At 34.7% G+C, this 21,741-nt stretch overlaps 1 protein-coding gene across 12 annotated transcripts in view; it reads left to right on the plus strand.

The window, feature by feature from the left end:
- Positions 1–17,903, plus strand: part of LOC111868918 (calmodulin-binding transcription activator 2) — a 444,850-nt gene extending 426,947 nt beyond the window's left edge. For 10 of the 12 annotated variants that reach the window (XM_023860017.2, XM_023860020.2, XM_023860028.2 and 7 more), the window contains 3 exons: positions 3,577–3,651; positions 9,869–10,009; positions 16,056–17,903. In XM_023860017.2, coding sequence (XP_023715785.1) covers positions 3,577–3,651; positions 9,869–10,009; positions 16,056–16,098 — 259 coding nt within the window. In that variant the 3' untranslated portion in view covers positions 16,099–17,903. Of the gene's footprint in view, positions 1–3,576; positions 3,652–5,056; positions 5,085–9,868; positions 10,010–16,055 lie in introns of all 12 variants that reach the window. The other 2 variants (XM_023860018.2, XM_023860021.2) reach the window with 2 other exon arrangements.
- The last annotated feature ends 3,838 nt before the right edge of the window (positions 17,904–21,741 follow it).

The raw sequence follows: 21,741 nt of genomic DNA on the forward strand, positions 1-21,741 counted from the left end.
CAACAATATATATTGTCACATGTAGGGGGTACGCAGAAAACAGCCTTTATTGTTGGAATGTGTTTACCGAGCGATTGCATAGCAACGGTCATGGCACGGACTCAATGGAAAGCCAGTTACGTGATAGCTACCACTGTTGCATGACATCACAGCCTAGCATGGAAGGGCGTTTACCAAGCATTGAATAGCAACAGGCTTGGTGGGGCTATGTGATGCCACTTGCGGAAACGCAGAGGTCATGTGACTCCTTCTTACTCTTGCGCAATCCAAGCATTCACATAGCTGTCGCCTTGCAATGCACCAATATAATCCACAACTCTCCCATTGCACACATGCCCCAAGGCCTCTATGGCTCAACAGTTCCTATGGAGACCAAATTTGCCACAATACTTAGTTTTCTATGTTTACTTCTAGACCAACCTCCTTACTAGCGTCAATTAAAGTTTGTGTGTTTTTCTTTATGGTATCTATATTATCACCTAGTAGATTCTCATCATCATCATTATCATAGACCAGCAGCTGATGTGTCCCATTTAATTTCACTTACACCTGGTTTTTCTGGACAATGGTGTATTCTAAAGCAAAGTTGAAAAGCAGTGGCAATAAACCATCTCCTTATTTTTAACCATTCTGGATAAGTAAATTATGAGACAAATGATTACCTATACGGACTTTAACAGGGGTTTTTTTAAACACATTTTAATTAATCTAACTACTTTCATGGGCACCCCAAACCCTATGAGAATATTGTACAATACTTCCCTCCTAAGTGAATTGTAGGCTTTCTTGAAGTCTATGAATAGTTGCTGTACTCTCTCATTGTACTCCCTTTTTTTCTACAGTATCTTCAGAACGCAAAACATCTGATCAGTAGTTAAAACTGTTATGTTGAAACCCACACTTATGATCCCAATAATTTCGTCTACATACAAACTTAACCTTGAGAGAATGATATTGGATAAAATTTTATATGAAGTATATCCTACATTAATTACTACAGTCAGTTTTATTTCCCTTCTTGTGAATTGGCACACTAATGGACTGCTTCCACTGATCAGGCAGTTCTTCCTTATTCCAAATAGAATCAATGAGCTTAAGGATCTCAAACTAATATTTAACCTCCTGCTTGAATCAGTTCTGCCAGAATTTGGTCACTATGTGGCAATTTATAGCTTTTCAACTGTACAATAGAAATTTCAACCTCAAAAGGGCTAGGATCAGATACTAACAGTTCAGTTTGTGTGTATTTGTATCTGCCTAACATCACTTATCCTATGCACATTCAATAACTGAGAGAGTAGTTCTTCCACCTGTTCAAAATATTGTGGGAATTTGCAAGCAGTTCACTATTCTTATCCTTCACTAAGTTACTTCTAGGTTGGTAACTCCTCTTAAATCCATTTATTCCTTTATACAGGTCTCTGATGTTCTTGTTCTTTCTGTTTGTTGCACGCTCATTAATTTTATCTTTTTGATATTCCCTCTTTTTTTCCTGAAATGTCTGCTGGTTTCACGTCTTATATTGTTCATATTATCCCCATTTAACTCGCTTGGATCCTGTAACCACTGCAGTTTGGGTTGTTTCCTTTGATCTAATAATTCTGAGCATCGTTTGTTGAACCATGTCTTATTCTTCTTCAGTTCATAATAACCTAGACACTCTTTAGCTGAAATTTTGGTATTCTCTCTGATACTTTCCAAAGTTCTATTAATATCCACCTCAGTGTTTTTTTTCAAAGCTATGAACCTATTTGATATTTCAAAATGATACTGCTCTTTACCCTCTACATTATTTAATTTCTTGAGATTGTGCCTATCCATTTGAACTCTGTGCATTGTTTGTTTACTCACTGTTAGAATCTCTAAATTTGGCACCACCAGATAGTGGTCAGTATCACAATCTGCAACTCTGAACAATTGGACATCAAATATACTTGAACGCCATCTCCTGTATATCAAAATATGGTCAATTTGAGTGTCTTTCAATCAGAAGGTGTTCAAGTAAATTTATGGATGGTAAACGATGTAGAAACGTGGTACTTTTGACAGTCAGATTTTAAGATGTGGCGAAGTTTACTACTCCATTATTGTTACTGGTTTCTTGCAACTGTCATTCCCAGTTGTTAGTTTAAAATGTCTTCCCTACCTACTTTGGCACTGAAATCTAACAGAATTTTTTTGTGGTATTTAGGGAATTTATTGAATACATGTTCTAGTTTTACATAGAGCCTGTCCTTTATATCATCAGTTTTATCTTTTGTTGGAAGTATGAACATTCAGAACAGTGATATCACATCAGTGACCTCTTAGTATTGTATATGATATCCTAACACTAACGAACTCTACCCTCTTAACTGCTGATATGATTCTCTTATGTAAAAAAAGAAAAACTTTACCTAATTCGTGATTCTCATACCCCTTTCCATAGATAAATGTATATTCACCTTCTGGTTCGATGCCGCCTTTGTCCCAGCTGACTCTCACTAAATGTAACTTATATTTTGAAACTTCTTCCACCACTGCCCTGAGTGAACCTGCCCTATACAGACTTCTTACATTCCATGTACCAAATCTCATGCGTATTTTCTTTAGCTTAGGTTGTTTATCCAAAGAATCCGTCCAGGTCTGAGGCTTCTTGTGACCTTTCGTAAGAAGCTTATTTTTTACAGTGGGAGCTGTTAGTCCCATTCCCAACCCCAAAGCTGGAGGATCACCCCTTGTCAGCTTTCTATGACTGCTTATTCAATATATTCATAGATACCTCACATATCTGGAGGCCTTCTCTTCCATCTTCAATTTGAGGACGTTCCATGCCATGATGACATGGGGCCTTACTAAACATGGCAATTAAAAGAGCTATGAAAAGATAAGTAGATGCTAATGAAGAAAGTACCCAACTCACAAACGGGCTGTATTCTAAAAGTCTGTTCATGAGTCTTTTGTTCAGAATTTCATTTCCTGTTGAACCATGCTAAGAATAATGGTTAGGTTCACAGCCAGCTCACAATAGCCTAACCCACAGTTAGGCTGAAATGTAGTACATTTGATATTAATCATGATAGAAGACTGTATTGTTGCGGTACCAGTAATGAAACTGTTCACCAAAGGATTCAATCTGAACAAGTCTCTTATCATAACCTTGTTATTGTTCTTATTCCTCCCCTTCTCCTCCTCATCCACCACCATCTGCTTCTTGCATGCTGACAATGCTTTCTTTATTGAATGTGGTGTTTCTTAAGGAAGAACTGTTTTAATTAAAGAAGGTTAAGGAAGCAGAAGCCACCAAACATACTTCCAAAGAATAATAATAGGTATTTGTGTGATCAAATTATCAAAATATTAAGCTTAGATAATAGCTTTGTTTGTACACGTAGTTGGTTATTTGTAGCTTAAGGACTTCCTTATATAAAAGTATGTACTATACATCTAAATGTATGGAGTAATGTAATGTATAAATTGTAGTTTTGTTATTTTCTTCATAACATAAAAGTACTGCAAAATTTGAGCTAAATCAAATTTGCATATTTGATACTTTCTGGCTCTGGTTTTTTAAGAAACTGAATGTTTCTGTCACAGGCGAACTTATTCACAGAGGCGACAACATCAGGCAGCCAGGAAAATACAGCAGTTTATGCGACAGTCTAAAAATAAGTGAGTACTTCTTTGTGACTTTGTGATTGAAGATATTTCTCTTATAGTAGCTCCTTACTCAGTAGCTTGCATCATGTTCTACAGAAGATCAAACTACCCCTTATCGGTAATGTTAGCATTCTGACTGATTGTATTAGATTAAATATTAATCAACTATAACAGAACTGCAGTCACCTGATTGATTACAGTTTATGTGATTCTTATTTTAAACTTTTCTGTATTGTCTTTATTTGACACTTCTATTATGTTCTTAACTGGCTACAGTCACAAATAGAGGTAAGGTAGTGAGGTAGTGAAACAAACGGAAATATGAAGACAACTATCTTCTGGGATGTAACACCATGTAGTCTGATAGAAGTTTTGGATAAATATATAGTATCAATCTTCAGGGTTGAAGAGTAAGGCAAAGAGGCAAACAACCAGCAAGACACAAGCAGATCTGATCTGTTTTGTCTTCTGCTGCAAACATTATGGTCACTGTATCCAGAAAGGAAAATTATGACGTACAGGAAGGAATTCCATATTCTGCATAGCTGCACATTGAAATGCTGGAATACAAGAAATAGGTACTCCCCAGTTATTCCTTGAAAGTATAACTGAAAAATGTGAGGCACAATTAAAGAAACAAAGTCCTTACAAACTTCAAGCACTAAACTGAAGTAAAAAACCTTAGATTAAAAGAGTCAGCACAGAGGATCAAGAACTATATTGTGGGATTTTCAAGTTGATATTTTTGACTGGAATTTGCACAGTCTTTGTGTAGTAACGTTTGTATGACACACATATAATGACAACATTAAATGAATTTGGATCAAATTAAGAATTGTGGATTACTTCACCGTTTCAGCACAACCAGATTTGTTTTGTATCCAAATGTAATTAAGCCGCAGACAGTTCTGCACTATGAAGAAAGTACAGTTATTTACACGTTAGGGTCATATAGCAGTCAGTTAAATTAATGAAAATAGCTCCTGAGTGATAATGTGGGAGTCCTACAGGGGCTTTGAAGTTCCATAACATGCGTGAAGCTCTTTCTTCATAGTTTAGGTGCCATATCTATTAATTCCAGTTACAATAAATGTCTCTTTAAATGCCAGTGTGATGTCACAAGCTTTTGGTGGTTCTTACTTAATTATAATAGTTTGTAGTTTTGTTCAGCAAAGATCATTCAGTGAAACGCTTTACATATCGATGACAGCATTAGTCCATTCTGTTCCTTCTTTTCTTTCATTGTTTCCCCCATGTTCCAGCCCTTCCTGTATAGCACACTTCACTGACTCTCACATGATTAACTTTCCTTCACCAGATCAATTGGTTGGTGTGAACTTGAGCTGTGTATTGCATGTTGTGCCAGTTATGTTTGGACTAACTAGTTGCTTCTTTCTCTAAATGCTACCATTCACAGCTTGTGGGATGTTAGCCCAGGGAATCCGGTGAGTGGTTTAATGATGATGGACATCTCTTTAGTCAGTTTGTGTAAATTTACTTTTATTAACAATTTGTGCTGCTGAACACTAATATTTTAATTTTAAAACATAGTTTCCATTCACACTGATGTATGTTATGCCACTATGTATTTTTATGCTGGTTGGTGTTCCTCAGGTGATTAAGAATGATATTCTGTCCAATTGGGTTTTTGTTAGTAGTGCTGTCATTGTGTTGTAGATATGCTTCCATGTTTCATCTTGATTAAAGTGCTGAAGGAACCAATATCAAGTTATGTGTGACTGCTAGGGGCAGAAATTTCCTTACCTTCTTACAAAGCATCCTGTTTTCATATATGTAGATGGGACTGTTAACATACTCTGCTACCCATGCAAGTTAAAACATACACGTACATCCTCCTCTTTCAGTAATCAGTGAGAGTGAATTTCTTGATTACATATCTGCAAGAACATAACAACCATAGAAATTGCTTGACCATATCTACCTCATAATTAACACAAAACATATCTTGCTGCAACTTCAGTGACCTGAGCATGATATATTAACATTTTAATGCACTATGGTATGATACACATTAGTGTCTGTAGACTACATGCTTTAAAATTAAGTTGCTTATAATGATTTATTGTAATCATAACATAATTCACATATTGTTTATATATTCTGGATGCTATTCTAGCAGTTATTTTAGCATAATATTAGGAATACAATAAACTTAGGAATTTCATATTTTCATTATCAATAATATTTTAATTAATTTCACTTTCTTCACCAGCATCCCAGAACCTTTCACTTGCAGACAGTGATATGCAAATTTTGATGAATCTTCGGTATAAGAACTCTCCTTATAACAGTTTTTATGATGCTCACACATTCTTATTCACTGGCCTCAATTTATGGTATGTAATGATTACAGAGCAGTGTAGATTATTATGGAAACATTGTGCACAGTACTCTAATTTATACAGGCATTTGGTACTGTTTATTTGTTGTTGATATGTCTGATCTTGTCGTTGTAAGGGTTAAACAGAACACATTATTAGCTGCATGAGTAGCTGAAATGTAGCTATATATCTGCCATCCACAATGCACAAGAATAGTCCATTGTTTATATATTGTACCCTAATATTTATTCCACATAATTCCTATATATATATCTGAAACCCACAACAGGATGAAACCAATGAAGATCACTGTCTTTAAATGATCTACCAGACTGGCCCCTCAGCACTCAAAGAAGCATAGGATGCTACTCTGGTCTGCTCTGGTTCAAGCACAGCTAGATGTGCTATATATTAAAACATATATATTTATGAAAATATTAGAAGGTTCACAACTCCACATGGGATAAGCGTTATTTCTTTGCATTTAATTTTGGAAAGTGCTTAAGTGCTATACATCAACACTTACCCTTGTGCTCTATGACTGTTTACAATGTGGACACTTAACAACATGGATCCACGTACTATATAATGATGTAGGTTAACACTACAATGGGCACTATAACTTTGAAACTTTAAAACTAGGAATACATAAATTTTAATAACTTTGATAATTTTTAATACATTTTTTCAATACTTTTAATGCCTTTAATACAAAGTCAACATACTTGTGAATATATTTTTTCAATATATCCTAGGTATATTTTATATATTTTTATATGCATAATTTCAAAACTTATATTTAACTCAAGGCACAATTCTGTATCATAGAGTGTGACATGCACCAGATATGGATATAGATTAGAAATTCAATGACACTAAATGTATTCTTATATCACTGCCTGATGATGGTCTTATGAGACCAAAACATATAGTAGGAAATAAATATTCAACTGTAAAATACTGATTGATTATAAATCACTTTGTTGTGATGACGGCTAACCTAACTATATATTTTTATTCTTATTATATATTTAAAATCAAAATATGAATTATATTTCCATTTTCCTTATTTCATGAAATATACTGTAATAACTGCTCTTCTAAGAATGTGTCTTGCCTCATGTAAGCAACTTTCAAGACTATGTTTAAAATGTCCTTTTCTGTTCTGATGATGGTGGATGACACACAGAATTACTGGGGTGTTGGAATTTTTCCCATCGTCCGGAATTCTAGGTAATAGAGGACAGTTTCCAAAACATCGTGTCCTCTATTACTTAGAATTCCAGATGATAGAAAAAGTCCAAAACCCCAGTAATTCTATGTTATTCGAAGTTCTGCTGCTTGTAAATTTGACTTTTTCAAGTAATTCTACTCCAACATTTATCTTCAATGTTATATTAACTATTTCTGTAAATACTACAGAGACCACAAACTTTCAAGGAAGAAAGTGTTTAAAATATATCAAAACCTTGTTACCAATTTGTCTGTACTGTCTGTATGTACAGAATTCATAAATCAGTATGACAGTTTTACATATATTTGATACCAAATTAAAGAATCTCAATTTATGGAATGACACTTGTAACTGTCTGTCTTGAGTTTCTGTAAGTTCTATGAAATTTGATATGTTTAACACATGTGCCCTCACACACACACACACTTATCAGTATTATTGTATCATTATGTAGATTTGCTATAACTGTTTAAATTTGAGAAGGAATTTTCTGTGTCAGTGTTTATTGCATAGTGCTTGTTCCTTGTATTCCATAACAAGTGTTTTGATTGCGTCTTAAAGTTTCATACATACTAGTGAATTCAAAGATGAAATGAATTATATTACATTGTTACATATATCAAGTAAACATGTGCAGACTCCTTGCAATTTTCTGATATATGATACAAAGTTCTTATGATACAATAAATTCCTTCCATTTTAGTATAAAGCTTGGCAGTGTCTCTCTTGAAGAGACATGATGCAAAGAAATGTGTGTGGTGTTTTTTAATGTTTGTCTTAACTCCCGCTATTGGTTTACGTTGTGGTTGGTTTAAATATCCTGCTGTCTTGTGTTGGTTCTGGTCTCCAGAGATAGAGACTAGATCTATCGATTGGGCACAGCTGAGTGTACTTTTACTTGGGGAGAGGGGCAGAGTCCAATCTCCAAAACGTTGTCTTTAAATAAAAAAGAAAATGATGGATAATGTCATGAAACTCAGTAATTTCAATAATTGTGTAACTGTAAAGAAATTTTTGTTACGTATAATTTTATAATCTTTGAATGGATACATACCAAAGGCCTTATTATTAATCTCTAAAATGTGGGAACCTCAACATTTTACAACCATATGGGCCACCACAGCCTATTACAGGGATAGCTTTCTTTTTTGCCATGGAGTTTAACATTGGGACTTTTTGGAGAAAACAGAATTCTTTTGAGTTAAACATTGAAAACATAATGTGAGCTTGCACATGTTTGTCTTAAGCCCCATCCTGCTGTTAAATTTTGGAAACAGTACAAGATACAGTTTGTCCTCTAACTATCTAAACAAGTTCTTTGAACCATTTTCTATTGGTTTGGTTGTTTAAAAAATCCATCAAAATACAAGATCCTCTGTAACGTTTCATAAAATACCAGTTTTTACAGTGAGATAATATTAACCCCAGTCCAATCTCCAAGCTGGAGGATCACCTTGTATTGTCTGTATCAGTGGAAACCCTTTGTGCCTGGAGACGTCTTCTCCATCCACAGCCTGGGGATGTGCCATATCACGTTAACAAGGAATCATCTAAACATGGGGTTTATATTTATTGTAATGAGAAATATTAACAATGACATTAAGTCAAACCCAGGACAGTTCAGGAAGGCCTATAAAATTAGTCGTGGTGGTAGTGATAATGGTAGGCTTAACAACAACAGCAACAAAAAGTGCCTCAAAATGTTGTTTTAGGAGGTAGTTCCTTATGACATGTGTAACTGAATTTTGTCATTGAGCTATATTATTTATTGCTCATAAAAACGTATCTGGATATTCTAGACTCAGATTTTATGCAATTGTGGGGAATGAGAAATTCAATGAAATATAGGTCTTATAAATGCTGAACTCAGTATCATCTGAACTCCAGTTAGGGAAATATTTAAAAGATCCTTCTTTTATTCAGGGACATGATCCATTTTCATTCATCTGTCAAATACAGTTTAAGTGGCAAACACTCCAGGATGGCTCAGTCAGCATAGCGACTGACTACAGGCTGGAGGATGGAGGAGTTGGAGTTGGAGTCCCAGTGGGGCAAGAATTTTGACTTCTTCATGTTGTGCAGACTGGCTCAGGAGCCCACCCAACCAACTATGTAATGGGTACCGGGGGCTCTTTTTGCTGGGATAAAGCAGCCATGGCGTGAAGCTGGCCACTCACCACAAACTAGTGCCAAGGTCAAGAAAATGTGGATCTATACCTCCACTCCCCATATGCCTTCATGGTATAGTGCTTAATTAGTTAAGCACAGGGACAGCTTTACCTTATAATATATATTGCTGATGTTTCTGTCAATGATACAAGGACATGTATTAATATTACCTTTCTATTTTGATGGAAAGAAAAGATCAAGGTATGCATGGGGATATAAAGACCTAAATGTCAAAGATAATGAATTGTTATTATTTAGCTTTTACTGCTACTGATGTATAAAGTTGCAAGGACTCTGGAGAAAGCTTTCTTTTCACTTGAGTGAAAGTTTCTTGTCTGGTTGTTTTCTTTCATCATGTTTTCTAATTGTATCTCTGTCTTTGACCTGTTGCTTCTCTGTCTGCTTTCCTTTGCTTGCCATGTCACCTGCCATGTTGCCATGTTGCACCAATGCCACTGCTGCTGCTGTTGCTGCTGGCACACAGATTACAGAAAGAGCGAGCTTTGGCAGCCGAAAAAGAGAAGCAGGAGGACCGGTCAGTGGATGCCCTCCAAAGGTCGCTCTGTCCAGACAACAATTTGGCTTACTCCAGCACCGACCCAAATAATGGTGGGAATAGTAACAGGTGTGAATATTTTAGAATACAAATTCTGCCAGGGATTTTGCTGCATCAAGATGGTAAAAGGTGCTGACATTTTGAAGGAGCTTCCTACTTCATTCTTTGGAGCCAAATTGACATCACTTCACTCCTAAAGGAGGAAGCAGTAAGTTCCTTCATATCATCATGTCAGGGTCATAGAAATTACTGGAGGACACTGTCTTCTTCTTCAGGATCCTAATGACAGCAAGTTTCTCTGGTATTTATTCCTGCTTCAGCATGGTATATTACCCATAAGACTACACTGAATTTGTTCTGCCATGAAAACATCGAGTCTTATATATATTTTAGAATGTGTCTGTGTGCTTGGAGATGTAATGGAACATCAATTTATCTAGAAAAGTGGTATCTTTTTTGCTGAATATTTGATCACTTAAGAGTTTTGTTTCTTGGTGAGGGACTTGTGATATATTTTGGTGTGATTGTTCTTGGTTGTTCTTATTTTTGATTTGTTTTGTTTGGACATCTCAGCACCCAAGTATAGAAGTTATAGTAAAGCTGCTAACCTGTTGTTTTGGGCCGCATCAGGTACTGAATATGCCACTTATGCAAAAACAACTTTTGTTTAAAATAAACCAAAAGAGCTTTCTAAAATATAATCTTTGCTCATTATTTCCTAATACTGGAGGTTATAAATATTACAGTGTATCAGCCTCTTGTTATGGTGAGGATTCTGTTGGCTGCTTTTGAGAAAGTTAATAACCAGGAAAAGCTTACTTGACTGAAATATGATCACAGAGAATGGAATTTGATAATATTGTCATTAAAATTTTGTTTCTGTTCCTGTCATATTGATCACCAAGTAGCCCTAATAGGCGATTAATTCTTTGGTACATCTAAATTTTTGTGAACAGGCTAGTTACTGAGGAAATAAATGGTGTGAACAAAGATATATATCATTTTATAATCTCAGTCATTTCTCTTGTGATAACTGTATAATTCTTTTTGGTGCAATTGCAACTTTGTGGAGTGACTGTTAAATCTACTATCTGCCTATCTGTCCACCAGAATGCATGAAACAGTTCAACAATCACTTAGTGGATTTCATGAAAGCAGAGGAGTTTTAATGAAATCTGTCAGGTCGTTCCAGCTTTGATTGAAGTCAGATAAAAATAATAGACACTTCCCTTGAAGATTTACATGCATTTCTGTACATATCATAAGCATAACTCACTAAATATTTTTTGGAGCAAAAGTTATTATGAATATATGTTTCAGAGAACAATGAAGGACACATTCTTTATCCAGTATATTTTTTCATAAATCTAATGGTTTTTAAGATAACTGCATGAAAGTGATGCTATGCATACATTTCCTAATCAACACTTAACCCTGATTTTTCAAACACAAAAGATTACCAAACAGCATATGGTGGTTTTCCAAACCCACATGAAGATTACAGAAATCTCTTATTCACAGTGATATATAAATGAAGGTTCCACTCAGAGGACTTCATAAGTCCATGCATATACAAGGGATACCCAGAAAGTAAAGATAAAAGTTCAGTAAAAATGCAAGGGATATATTATTTTTCAGAAATGCCAGTGCTGCCATGTGAGATAGGAACCTTATGACAGAGCTGAGCTCACCGGCCACAGTCACGGCAACGTTGTGCTTACAGTATGTGTTTAAAATGGCTGCGTCAATTGAAAATCCCACCAAATGTGTGGTTCGTGCGGTAATTCGATTTCTTCACATTAAAGGAGAAACTGCTGCTGAAATTCAATGCCAACTTGTTTCTGTTTACGGTGAAGATGTTATGAACAGGAAAAACGTGGCAAAATGGTATTGTGAATTTGAAGCGGGAAGAAGTGATTTTCATAATGAAAAGAAGAGTGGAAGGCCATCCGTTGTCATTGATGAAATCATCGAAGAAAAAAATGAAAGCATTCGTGCTGACAGACGTTTAACCATCGATGAACTTCATCAACAATATCCAGAAGTGTCAAGAACTGTTCATCATGGCTAAGAGAGCAGGCAGAAGATTTCTATGACACTAGAATAAAGAAAACTCGTTCCCAGGCTCACCAAGTGCATTGCAACCCAAGGTTGCAAAGTTGTGTTGTAAAAGTGCTACAAGTGCATAAAAAAATGCTTTACAGATATTTTCTGGGCTATGTATCTTTACTTTCAGGATATTTTTCATGGAATTATATATAATTAAAATGTAACCGATCATTTTGCTGAAGTCCTTTATTCTTGTGAGACCTGAGGTTCTCACAGTTATGTCTTTGAGGAACACTGTCCTCTGAGATGTGGCGCTGTGTAGTCTGGTAGAAGTTTTCTGATAGTTTCAAAAGCGTGTTCTACCTCCATCTTCAGGGTGGAAAAGTAAGCCAAGCATGAAAGAAAGGGGTATGGATAGGCCGGGATGGGAGCCCTAACTGACCCAATAAGGGTAAGAAGAAAGGAGAAAGAATCAAGGCCTTAATTTTATATATATATATATGTATATAATGGCCCTGAGTGGCCAGTGGAAGGCACTAATAGGACCTGAATATGGAGGGGGATGAAAAATGAAATGGAACAGAAAGGAAAGCCTTCACTTGTAAGGCAGACAGACACTAACCAAACTGAAGGCAGAGTATTTTGGGTAGGGGTGGAGAAAAGACCCAGAAGAGGAAGGAAATCCCAGGCATAGGTGTAAGGACAGATAAGTGTCTGACTCACTCACATTTCCTGTCCAGGCCTATATGTGGACCACTTTTTTCATAAGATCTAAAAGTTTGTGACAATGGTGTGTTAATGTAAGTACTGTGTTTTTGGACATTATCCATCATCCTCTATTTTATTTAAAATACAACATTTCAGAGACCGGGTTCTGTCTCTGTCTTGAGGTAAAAGCCTCCTCAGTTGGGCCAAATCAATGGAGCTAGTCCCTAACTCTGGACACAAGCATCCATGCAAGATAGGATGTATAAATCAAGCACAACATAAACCATCTGTGAGAGATGAGACAAATATTAAAATCGTTAAAATACTTCACACAAAGGCCTAGCATCCATGTCCATGCACTGTTCATGGCTGTTGGCGTTAAAATCAAGAGTACTATCAGAATTGAAGTCATTATGAAGCAGACAAATTCTCTGTATAGTGCCAGCTTAAAAACACAACTTTCACACATAGTCTACACTGGATGGAATTGTAGTTTTCTGACTTATGCTCCAGATTGGAGAGATGTTCAAGCTGGGTTGACTGATTAGATGATCTACAATACAATATAATACAGTACAATACAATACTAGAAACATTTGGTCAGATTCCTTGTATTTCCTATAATATCCAAAACCCTTCCAACATATTTTGTGGCTTTCTTCATGTGAATGTTGGGCTGATTCCTGCAATCTTCTGCAAGTTTGATTAGTAGAGCCAAGATCATATGTCAGGATCAGAAGGATTTCAACAGGGAAATTAAAAACATAAGACATGATCTGATATTTAATGAATACCCACAAGAATTCATTGACTCCATAATGAAGCCATTGAGTGGCAACCATCCTTCTTCAGATACAGTATACCAGGGCATGGTCATCATCCAGTATGTTAAGGTTATCTTGGAGAAATTCAGATGCATTGGAAACCATTTCAATGTCAGGAACTTTTTCAAAACTAAATATACATTCTGTGGGACATTGATGAAAATTAGACCAGCTAGAGATGCCCAGCAGACAAAGCAGTATGTGTATAATATCCCATGTGAGTGTGGCAGATGTTACCTCTGTGAAACAAGCGGGCCTTTAGAAACATGTATTGTGGAGCACAAATACAACCTGACCCAAGGTCTGCTCAAAAAATCAAAATTAGTCCAACATGCATATGAAGAAGGGCACAAAATATGCTGGAAAGAAGCAAAGGTCTTGCAGATCGAACTGAACACCACATACAGGAAATATAAGGAATCTGCCCACATGTCTATGGTAGGTCATTTAATCAGTCAACCCAGCTCATACATCTCTCCCATTTGGACTCCCATTATTGCAGCAGAAGTCAAAAACATACAGTTCTATCCAGTGTAGATTATATGTGAAAGCTGTTTTTAAGTTGGCACATACAGAGAATTTGTTTAGTGATGACTTCAATTCTGATAGTACTCTGAAGAAATAGTGCATGGACATAGGTGTGGGTGTGGGGTTTTTTAATGATTTTCTTATTTGTCTTAACTCTTGCAGATGTTTATGTTGTGCTTGATTTATATATCCTATCTTACGTTGATGTTGGTATCAAGAGATAGGGACTAGATCTAATGATTGGGCCCAACTGAGTAGACTTTCACATGAATACAGAGACACAATCCAGTCACCAAAACGTTGTGTTTTAAATAATGAAACAGGCCAATAGGTATTGTCCAAAAACACAATCATACATTTGTTCATGCTTGGCTCACTCTTCTACCTTGAAGACGGAGGCAGAACGTTCCTGAGAAATGTTGGGAAACTTTTACCAGACTACACAGCATCACATTCCTTCTTATATTTATGGTCACAATAGATTAATCTACATGAAAGGAAATGCTTCAGTTGTTTCAGCAAAAAGTCACACTTAAAGAAAAGAACCAAATAAATTTGTGATTGAGCTTAGGCTGTATTGAAATCTGATTTGTTTTCCCCTTTTGTGTGGTGCTGTATTGTAAAAAACTTTGAAACATTTATAGAAAAATATCTATTTTATTTGTAATGTGTGTAATAACAATGAACCCTTAACATTAATTGTTTATGCATTCACTATATAGTTTTGACTTCTTGTCAGTTTGAACAAGTATTGACTAATAGTGAATGAGTGTATGTGAATTGAAAGTTTGCTATAAGGGAGGAGGTTGTCAAAGTCGTGATTATTCAGTTTACCTAAGTAAGGTTTCCTCTTTCCACATTAGTTACATTTCCTATTCTTTATGTGAAGTAATTTGAAGGGCAAGAATGTTAGCATGTTCTTTGTAATTCCATCTGCATAATTCTCCTGTTTAGTGTACAATGTATATTGTTACAGTCTTCTTTAAAAATCAATGGATAGGGATTTTTGGGTGAGACAGCTTTTTCCATAGATCTGTTTTACAGAATGTATGTCTGTTGAAATTATTATGCAGTAAAAGAACTAAAGATTTCATCAGCACCAGTATGTATATGCTGCTATAGAAGTAACTGGAACAACAGTTAACAGGATCTGAAAATATCAGGCCAAAGGAAGAAAAATTAAGAAGAAATGAAAAGATGGAAATATGCTGTTGCACCCCACAGCTTTCTGTGGTTGTAGGTTTGGATTATTAAGATTAAGTTATCAGTATAATGCATCACTAAGTCAAGGGTTAGAGAGTTTTGAAATGGTATAATCAATTTATTAGCAACAAAGAAATGAATACAAATTGAAAAAAAACTGAAACAACAAATAAATAATGGAGTAAAAGAGGAAAATGAAGCAGCGTAACATCTATCCAGTGGTGAGAGAAACCCCCCCCTCACACACAGTTATTGGGAATCACAAAACAAACTCATCTCACAGACACTGCAGTGGATGGATGTTTGTTGGAAGGAAAGGACTGATGACAACAGTGTATTTCTAAATGTCAAACCAAACTAGACTCTTAAGTCCTCGAAACTCAAGAGCTTCTCAGACAGTGCTCTCTGCAAACTCAGAGTAAGCCTTATCAGAGGCGAAGTGGTGAAAAGAAAAGGGGTTGGGAGAATGCATCCACAGCAGAACATAACATTACCAGAAACATGGGTGTTCAAGAAGTGCATTCCTTACAGACAGCACACTGCTCTGTGATATGCTTAACAGGACAACTACAGCCTATAGTAGAGAGAATGGGTGATTATGATGATAAGATTTAGAGAGTTGTCCTGGTAATATTTTTGTGAACATAATGAAAATTTGGGGGATGGGAATACCGAGTACTCAGTATTTGAACTATTAAATTTATATACTGTTTGCTTACCAGAATTTCTTTGTTCATTTAACATAAGTTAAACTTAGAAACTGACCTTGATTTTCTTACATGTTGTGTTTGGTTGGTTTGCAGGCACAAAGACAGCCTTGGAATGGATACATCAGATGAAACCTGATTCTCAGTTTGACCGAACAGATAAAAGAATTTGCATGTAAGATTAAAAAACTGTGGGTAGTTACCTCACCTACAGTGTTTCTGTGTCCATCCTGTTGCAGAATAATAAATGAAGTAGTTAAGGACAAGGGAACTTTAAAATATCCATAAAAATAAATGTAATTCTTATGATAAGACATCATATTGAACATGAACTGTCACAAGAGTGAGTTCACATAGTTTAAGCAATCATATCAAGCCATTCCTTTAGAAAAGATAAGAACAGTACTTTCTGCTTCAAGGAACAATATGCTTTATGGTGTGTTTATATTGAAATAAACCTGCAATTTAAATTGTTGCATCCTCATAATCTGTAAATGCTATAATCATCTATTAACATTGGTGTTATGGGTAACAAAGGCAAGTGTAAACCATACCTTTCAGTGACAGAAATGGTTACCGTGATTGGTATTATTAATAAAGCCACACAGTTGTCTATTAGAAGTGCATGTAGCCAACTCTGGGGCATTGAAACATTTAAAAAGCAGGAGTTAGAATGACACATTCTTTTAAATAAAGTGTGGCCTTGAGAATCTGCGTCCATGACTAGGTTGCCATTGTAGCTGAGGGTTTCTTTGTCACAACAGAAACAAGAGAAATAAGAAACTTTTCTTCTTCTGGAAGTAGTAGGTAAATTATCTCTCTTCTTATATACATATTGTTCATAAGATTCTATGTTATACCATGGATATGATGGGGGGGGATAAGAAAATATTTTCTACTGCTCCTACTACTATTACTACTACTACTACTACTACTACTACTACTACTACTATGAGGAAAATGATTGATTTAATAGATACAAGAAGAGGTTTGGAACCCTGAGATGATATTCATGGCCAGGTGTACAAGAAGAAATAAAGTGTAGAGTTATACAGTTGAATTTGTAGTATGCAGTATTTGATCTGGAATCAGAAAATAATTGGTAACTAAAAGTACTTCTGTACCATGACAGATTGTATGATAACAGTAGTTTGACAAAGAAATGTATGATTGAAGCTGTCTCCACTGTTACTGATGAGAGATGGGAATTAATTATGGTCAGGGCATATATTTGTTTCTCCTTTTCACATAAGTAATCTATTTATTAACAGACAGATTGCAAATAATCAGAGAGAGTAATTATTTTCTTTGGCTCTCTCATATATGCAAGCTTGTCTTCTGATATCAATATAGAATGTTTTAGAGGATGGTGAGCAGAGATTGATGATTGTCTTAGTTTATTCATTGGTGCATCAAGGGGGCAGGCCCCCATATATCTGTAAATATTATATTTAATGAGGAAAAGGGAGAAATCTTTGTTTTCATGCTGGTTTTATATTCAAAATATTACATACCATTTAAATTTGTTTTAAATATTAAGTAGCTATATTTAATTCATAGTTAGATATGACAAGATATTATAGATTTAGTATAAAGTGGCTTTCAGTTAATGATTATGTATGAAGATGACTTTGTTCTACCTGAAGCATCAGGACAACAATTTGCAGGATCAGACAGTGTGTAAATGAACTCTTTGCAGGAATTTACAAAGTGAGATACTGAAGCTGTGATGTAGACTACCATTTTATGTGTTAAAATGTGAGAAATGAATATGAAATTGGTGCTGTATGTACATCTGTATATCAGATGGCACCACACACTGGATATATTTAAATTAGAATTATGTACTTAAAGTCTGTCTTATGACAGTTTTTCTCTTAAGGATTTGTTCCTTCTTCTTTATTACAACTGTCACAACACGACTATATCAATGTCAGTGCCTAGTTTTGGCTCTGCTACATGTTTCGGCTATTAATAGCCATCATCAGGCAAATACATGGCTAACATATATGCACCACTGAACTGCAGTATTAATAAAATTGGATACAATCATATTAATATATTAAAATACTTGACATAAAAATACAATAAATTAGACATATAAAAAACAAAAGTTATAGTATAAAACAAGAATAAAATTCTTCGATTGATGTTTTACATCATCGAGTCATTTGTTGGTTTCTGAGATATTTGTTGTGTTCCCACAGACAAATTGGAGTATTCTATATTTTGTACGTACATAAAAAACTGTTATTGGAGGTTCATGATGTAGATGTAGTAATATAAATGTTAATTATTTAGTTGGTGCCTCATCTTACAAAGTATTGTCCTTTCTGTAGGGAGTGTAAGTAATGCTCTTTTTTTAATTTTTGATAAATGCTTTATTTAAAAAGACATACGAGTATTTAATAACTTTTAAGTTAATAAAATAATTATAGTAATAATATTTAAATAATTAATAAAATACATCTTCATAATTATATCTGTTACCAAATTAACACACTAGGAATTATCTTTATGCAGAGTATCCTGTCCTCCTAAGGACTACAGCCTTATCATGGACGGGAGGTTTGCGCGTCCCAATGATCTGGAGATATATGCTGGCGGGAGTGTAAGCTCCTGGTAGTGGGGCCAGATGAAGTTTCATCCCTGATCCTCTAGGTTGGCTGTTGGGCGTGGGACTAACGACCCTATACCGGGAAAATGCAGTGTTACAAAAACCATGGATGAGAACAAGAGCCACACACAGGGCTGTAGCACCAGTAAAAAAAAAGTGTATCATACTTTAAGCTCATAGACCTAATATGTCAATATGTTTGTGTGTCCGGCACACTTCTGGGCAAACTGATAATCGAACCTGGCACAGATGCCACATCTAATAAGTTGGTCCAAATCGCATGTATAGTTACATACTGCATACATATGCATATATACTTATTAGATGTGGCATATTATTACTATAATTATTTTATTAACTTAAAAGTTATTAAATACTCATTGGCCTTTAAAATAAAGCATTTATCAAAAATTTGAAAAAAAGAGTCATTGCTTACATTCCCTACAGAACGGACAATACTTTGTAAGATGAGGCACCAACCAAATAATTAACATGTATATTACTACATCTACATCATGAGCCTCCAATAACAGTTTTTTATGTACGTACAAAATATAGAATACTCCAATTTGTCCGTGGGAACACAACAAATATCACAAAAACCAACGACTGACTCGATGATGTAAAGCATCAATCGAAGAATTTTATTCTTGTTTTATACTATAACGTTTGTTTTTTATATGTCTAATTTATTGTATTTTTATGTCAAGTATTTTAATATATTAATATGATTGTATCCAATTTTATTAATACTGCAGTTCAGTGGTGCATATATGTTAGCCATGTATTTGCCTGATGATGGCTATTAATAGCCGAAACATGTAGCAGAGCCAAACTAGGCACTGACATTGATATAGTTGTGTTGTGATGGTTGTAATAAAGAAGTTGTATATTATACACAACAGGATGCATGAAATGAAAAAGATTTGTTCCTTGTTATTCATCCTTCTCTTATTAATTCTCTCTATTTCTCTATTGGAAAATATACATCTAAAAGAATATCATAAACATAGACTTAAGACTGCTGCTAGAACTAATAAACTTACTATCAAAACTCATCTTTCCAAGCTTTAATTATTGTTAAACTTAATCTTTATTAATCCAATATTCAGATATTGGAAGATCCAAAGTCTTCATTATCATGGTAGCAACAGTTGTAGGCAGGTATTAGTTCTTGAAGGCTTTGAAATGTAGTGCGTTGTAATGCCTATCTACAAGGAAGAAAACAATCAAATATGCTTTGTTAATAATTGTAGTTACTTACCAGTAAGTTAAGGAACTTGTCCTGATATGCTCCTCAAGATCACGGAGTATCTAACTTGTATTTAGTACGTAGCTACTATACTACAGTACTTCTGTTTATTAATGCAGTGGGTCATGGAGAAATAAAGGTTAATAATTTCACACAGAAAGGTTTCCCACAGGATTCCTTACTTACCTTGGAACTGATGATCAGTTTATATCCCTGCGGCTGATGGCAGAAATACTGGTACTCCAAGTCATCAAATGGAATTATCTTGCATATACATCAAGGTCCATAACTTGTACACAAAGTTCGAAGAATCACTCTCAATTGATAGAATGATTAGAAAAATTGTGATAATTGTTTAGTCCTCATTAATTTTATTTTCGGATTTTTTATATATTTTGCTTATCTGTTGTTACGAAACTTAAACTGCATAACCACTGCCAATTTTTACCCATTACAAAGTGGTACATGGAATTGTTTCCACTTTTAAGTACAGTTACCTAGAGAATGAATTGCCAAAAGAGTCATGCACACATAACTATTTTAAAACAGTGATTACTGCACACACACACACACACACACACACACACACATATATATATATATATCTGTGTATGTATGTATATATGTAAAATGACTCAGATTTTATCTTGTAGGTCTTCTCGATTCATTTTTCACCACATTATGGCAATGTGTTCCTCTCATGACAACTTTTAACTTATAGCTTTAAAGAGAGAATTCTAGTGTCTTTATTAATTCTACTACAGATGTTTACAAATTTTTCTAGGCTAAGAGCAGCAAAGTTGTGACTTGAGAAACTCTGCAGACGATTAATGAACTATTGTTATTAATTCTTTAAGTGCAAATAGTTAAGTAAATCATTGTTCATGCCTAAAAGTTCAATCTTCTTCTATATAAAGTTCAGGTGCTTATGAAATATAACCACTTTTGAATAAAATATGGAAAATGTATCTAGTATTAGAAAAAAGTATGCAAAAATCATTGTGATGTGGGCACTTAAACAAATCAGTAAAATATATCTTTATTACATGTTACCAAGTTAATAGCTGTTTGAAAGTACCCCTTTATTTTAAATGTATGTAAGTCAAGAAAAACCTATAAATATGTTGGAAAATTGTAGCTGAAGATTTTCTGTACAAGTTAGATTTTATATTCATCTAAGTGTTCAATTAATTCTGAATGTGATAAATACTTATTGTACAGTTTGGATTCTCCATTTTTAATTGTTACATGTTCCACCCTTTCATCACAGTGGATTTTGTTAAGAAAAAGTATGAAGTAACTTACAATGTACAAATATTTAAATATGGTAGTAGGAGAAGCCTGTAGATAAATAAATCAGCTTCAACCCCTATATAAAACTAGCATTTTTCATGGTTATTATACTTGTTAGTATTATCATGTTTTACATATTTTTAACTTCTTAAATCACTATGGTTGTAACTTTCTCAGATAGCAGTCGAACCCCCATTTGTTTTGTAATAAGATGTTAGCAGTCTATTTAACTGTAATGCATCTTGCCATGGGGCATAGGCATGAAGCAATATGTATTATTATATAAGGCATATTCATTACTAAATTATAAACTACAAAACTTTAGATATGCTAAAAGTGCTAATGAAATAAACTGATAAAATTATGTGGTTAGTTAAACAGTAGTAATAAAGTTGATAACTTGTGTAATTGGTAAACGATATTTTAAGACAATATACTTGTTTTGTTTCACATATCACATGTTTTCCTAAATCATATTACTAATTATTATTGATTTTTAGCATAATTTATTTAATATTTGCCTTGACCATCATATCTGTATTTTTAGTTTTCAAAATGAGACCAGTGTTGTTCACATTATGGGACAACCAAAACCACATTCAAGTCCATATATATTTGTG

The sequence above is a fragment of the Cryptotermes secundus genome, unplaced genomic scaffold (assembly GCF_002891405.2).
Source record: "Cryptotermes secundus unplaced genomic scaffold, Csec_1.0 scaffold753, whole genome shotgun sequence".
NCBI lineage: Eukaryota > Metazoa > Arthropoda > Insecta > Blattodea > Kalotermitidae > Cryptotermes > Cryptotermes secundus.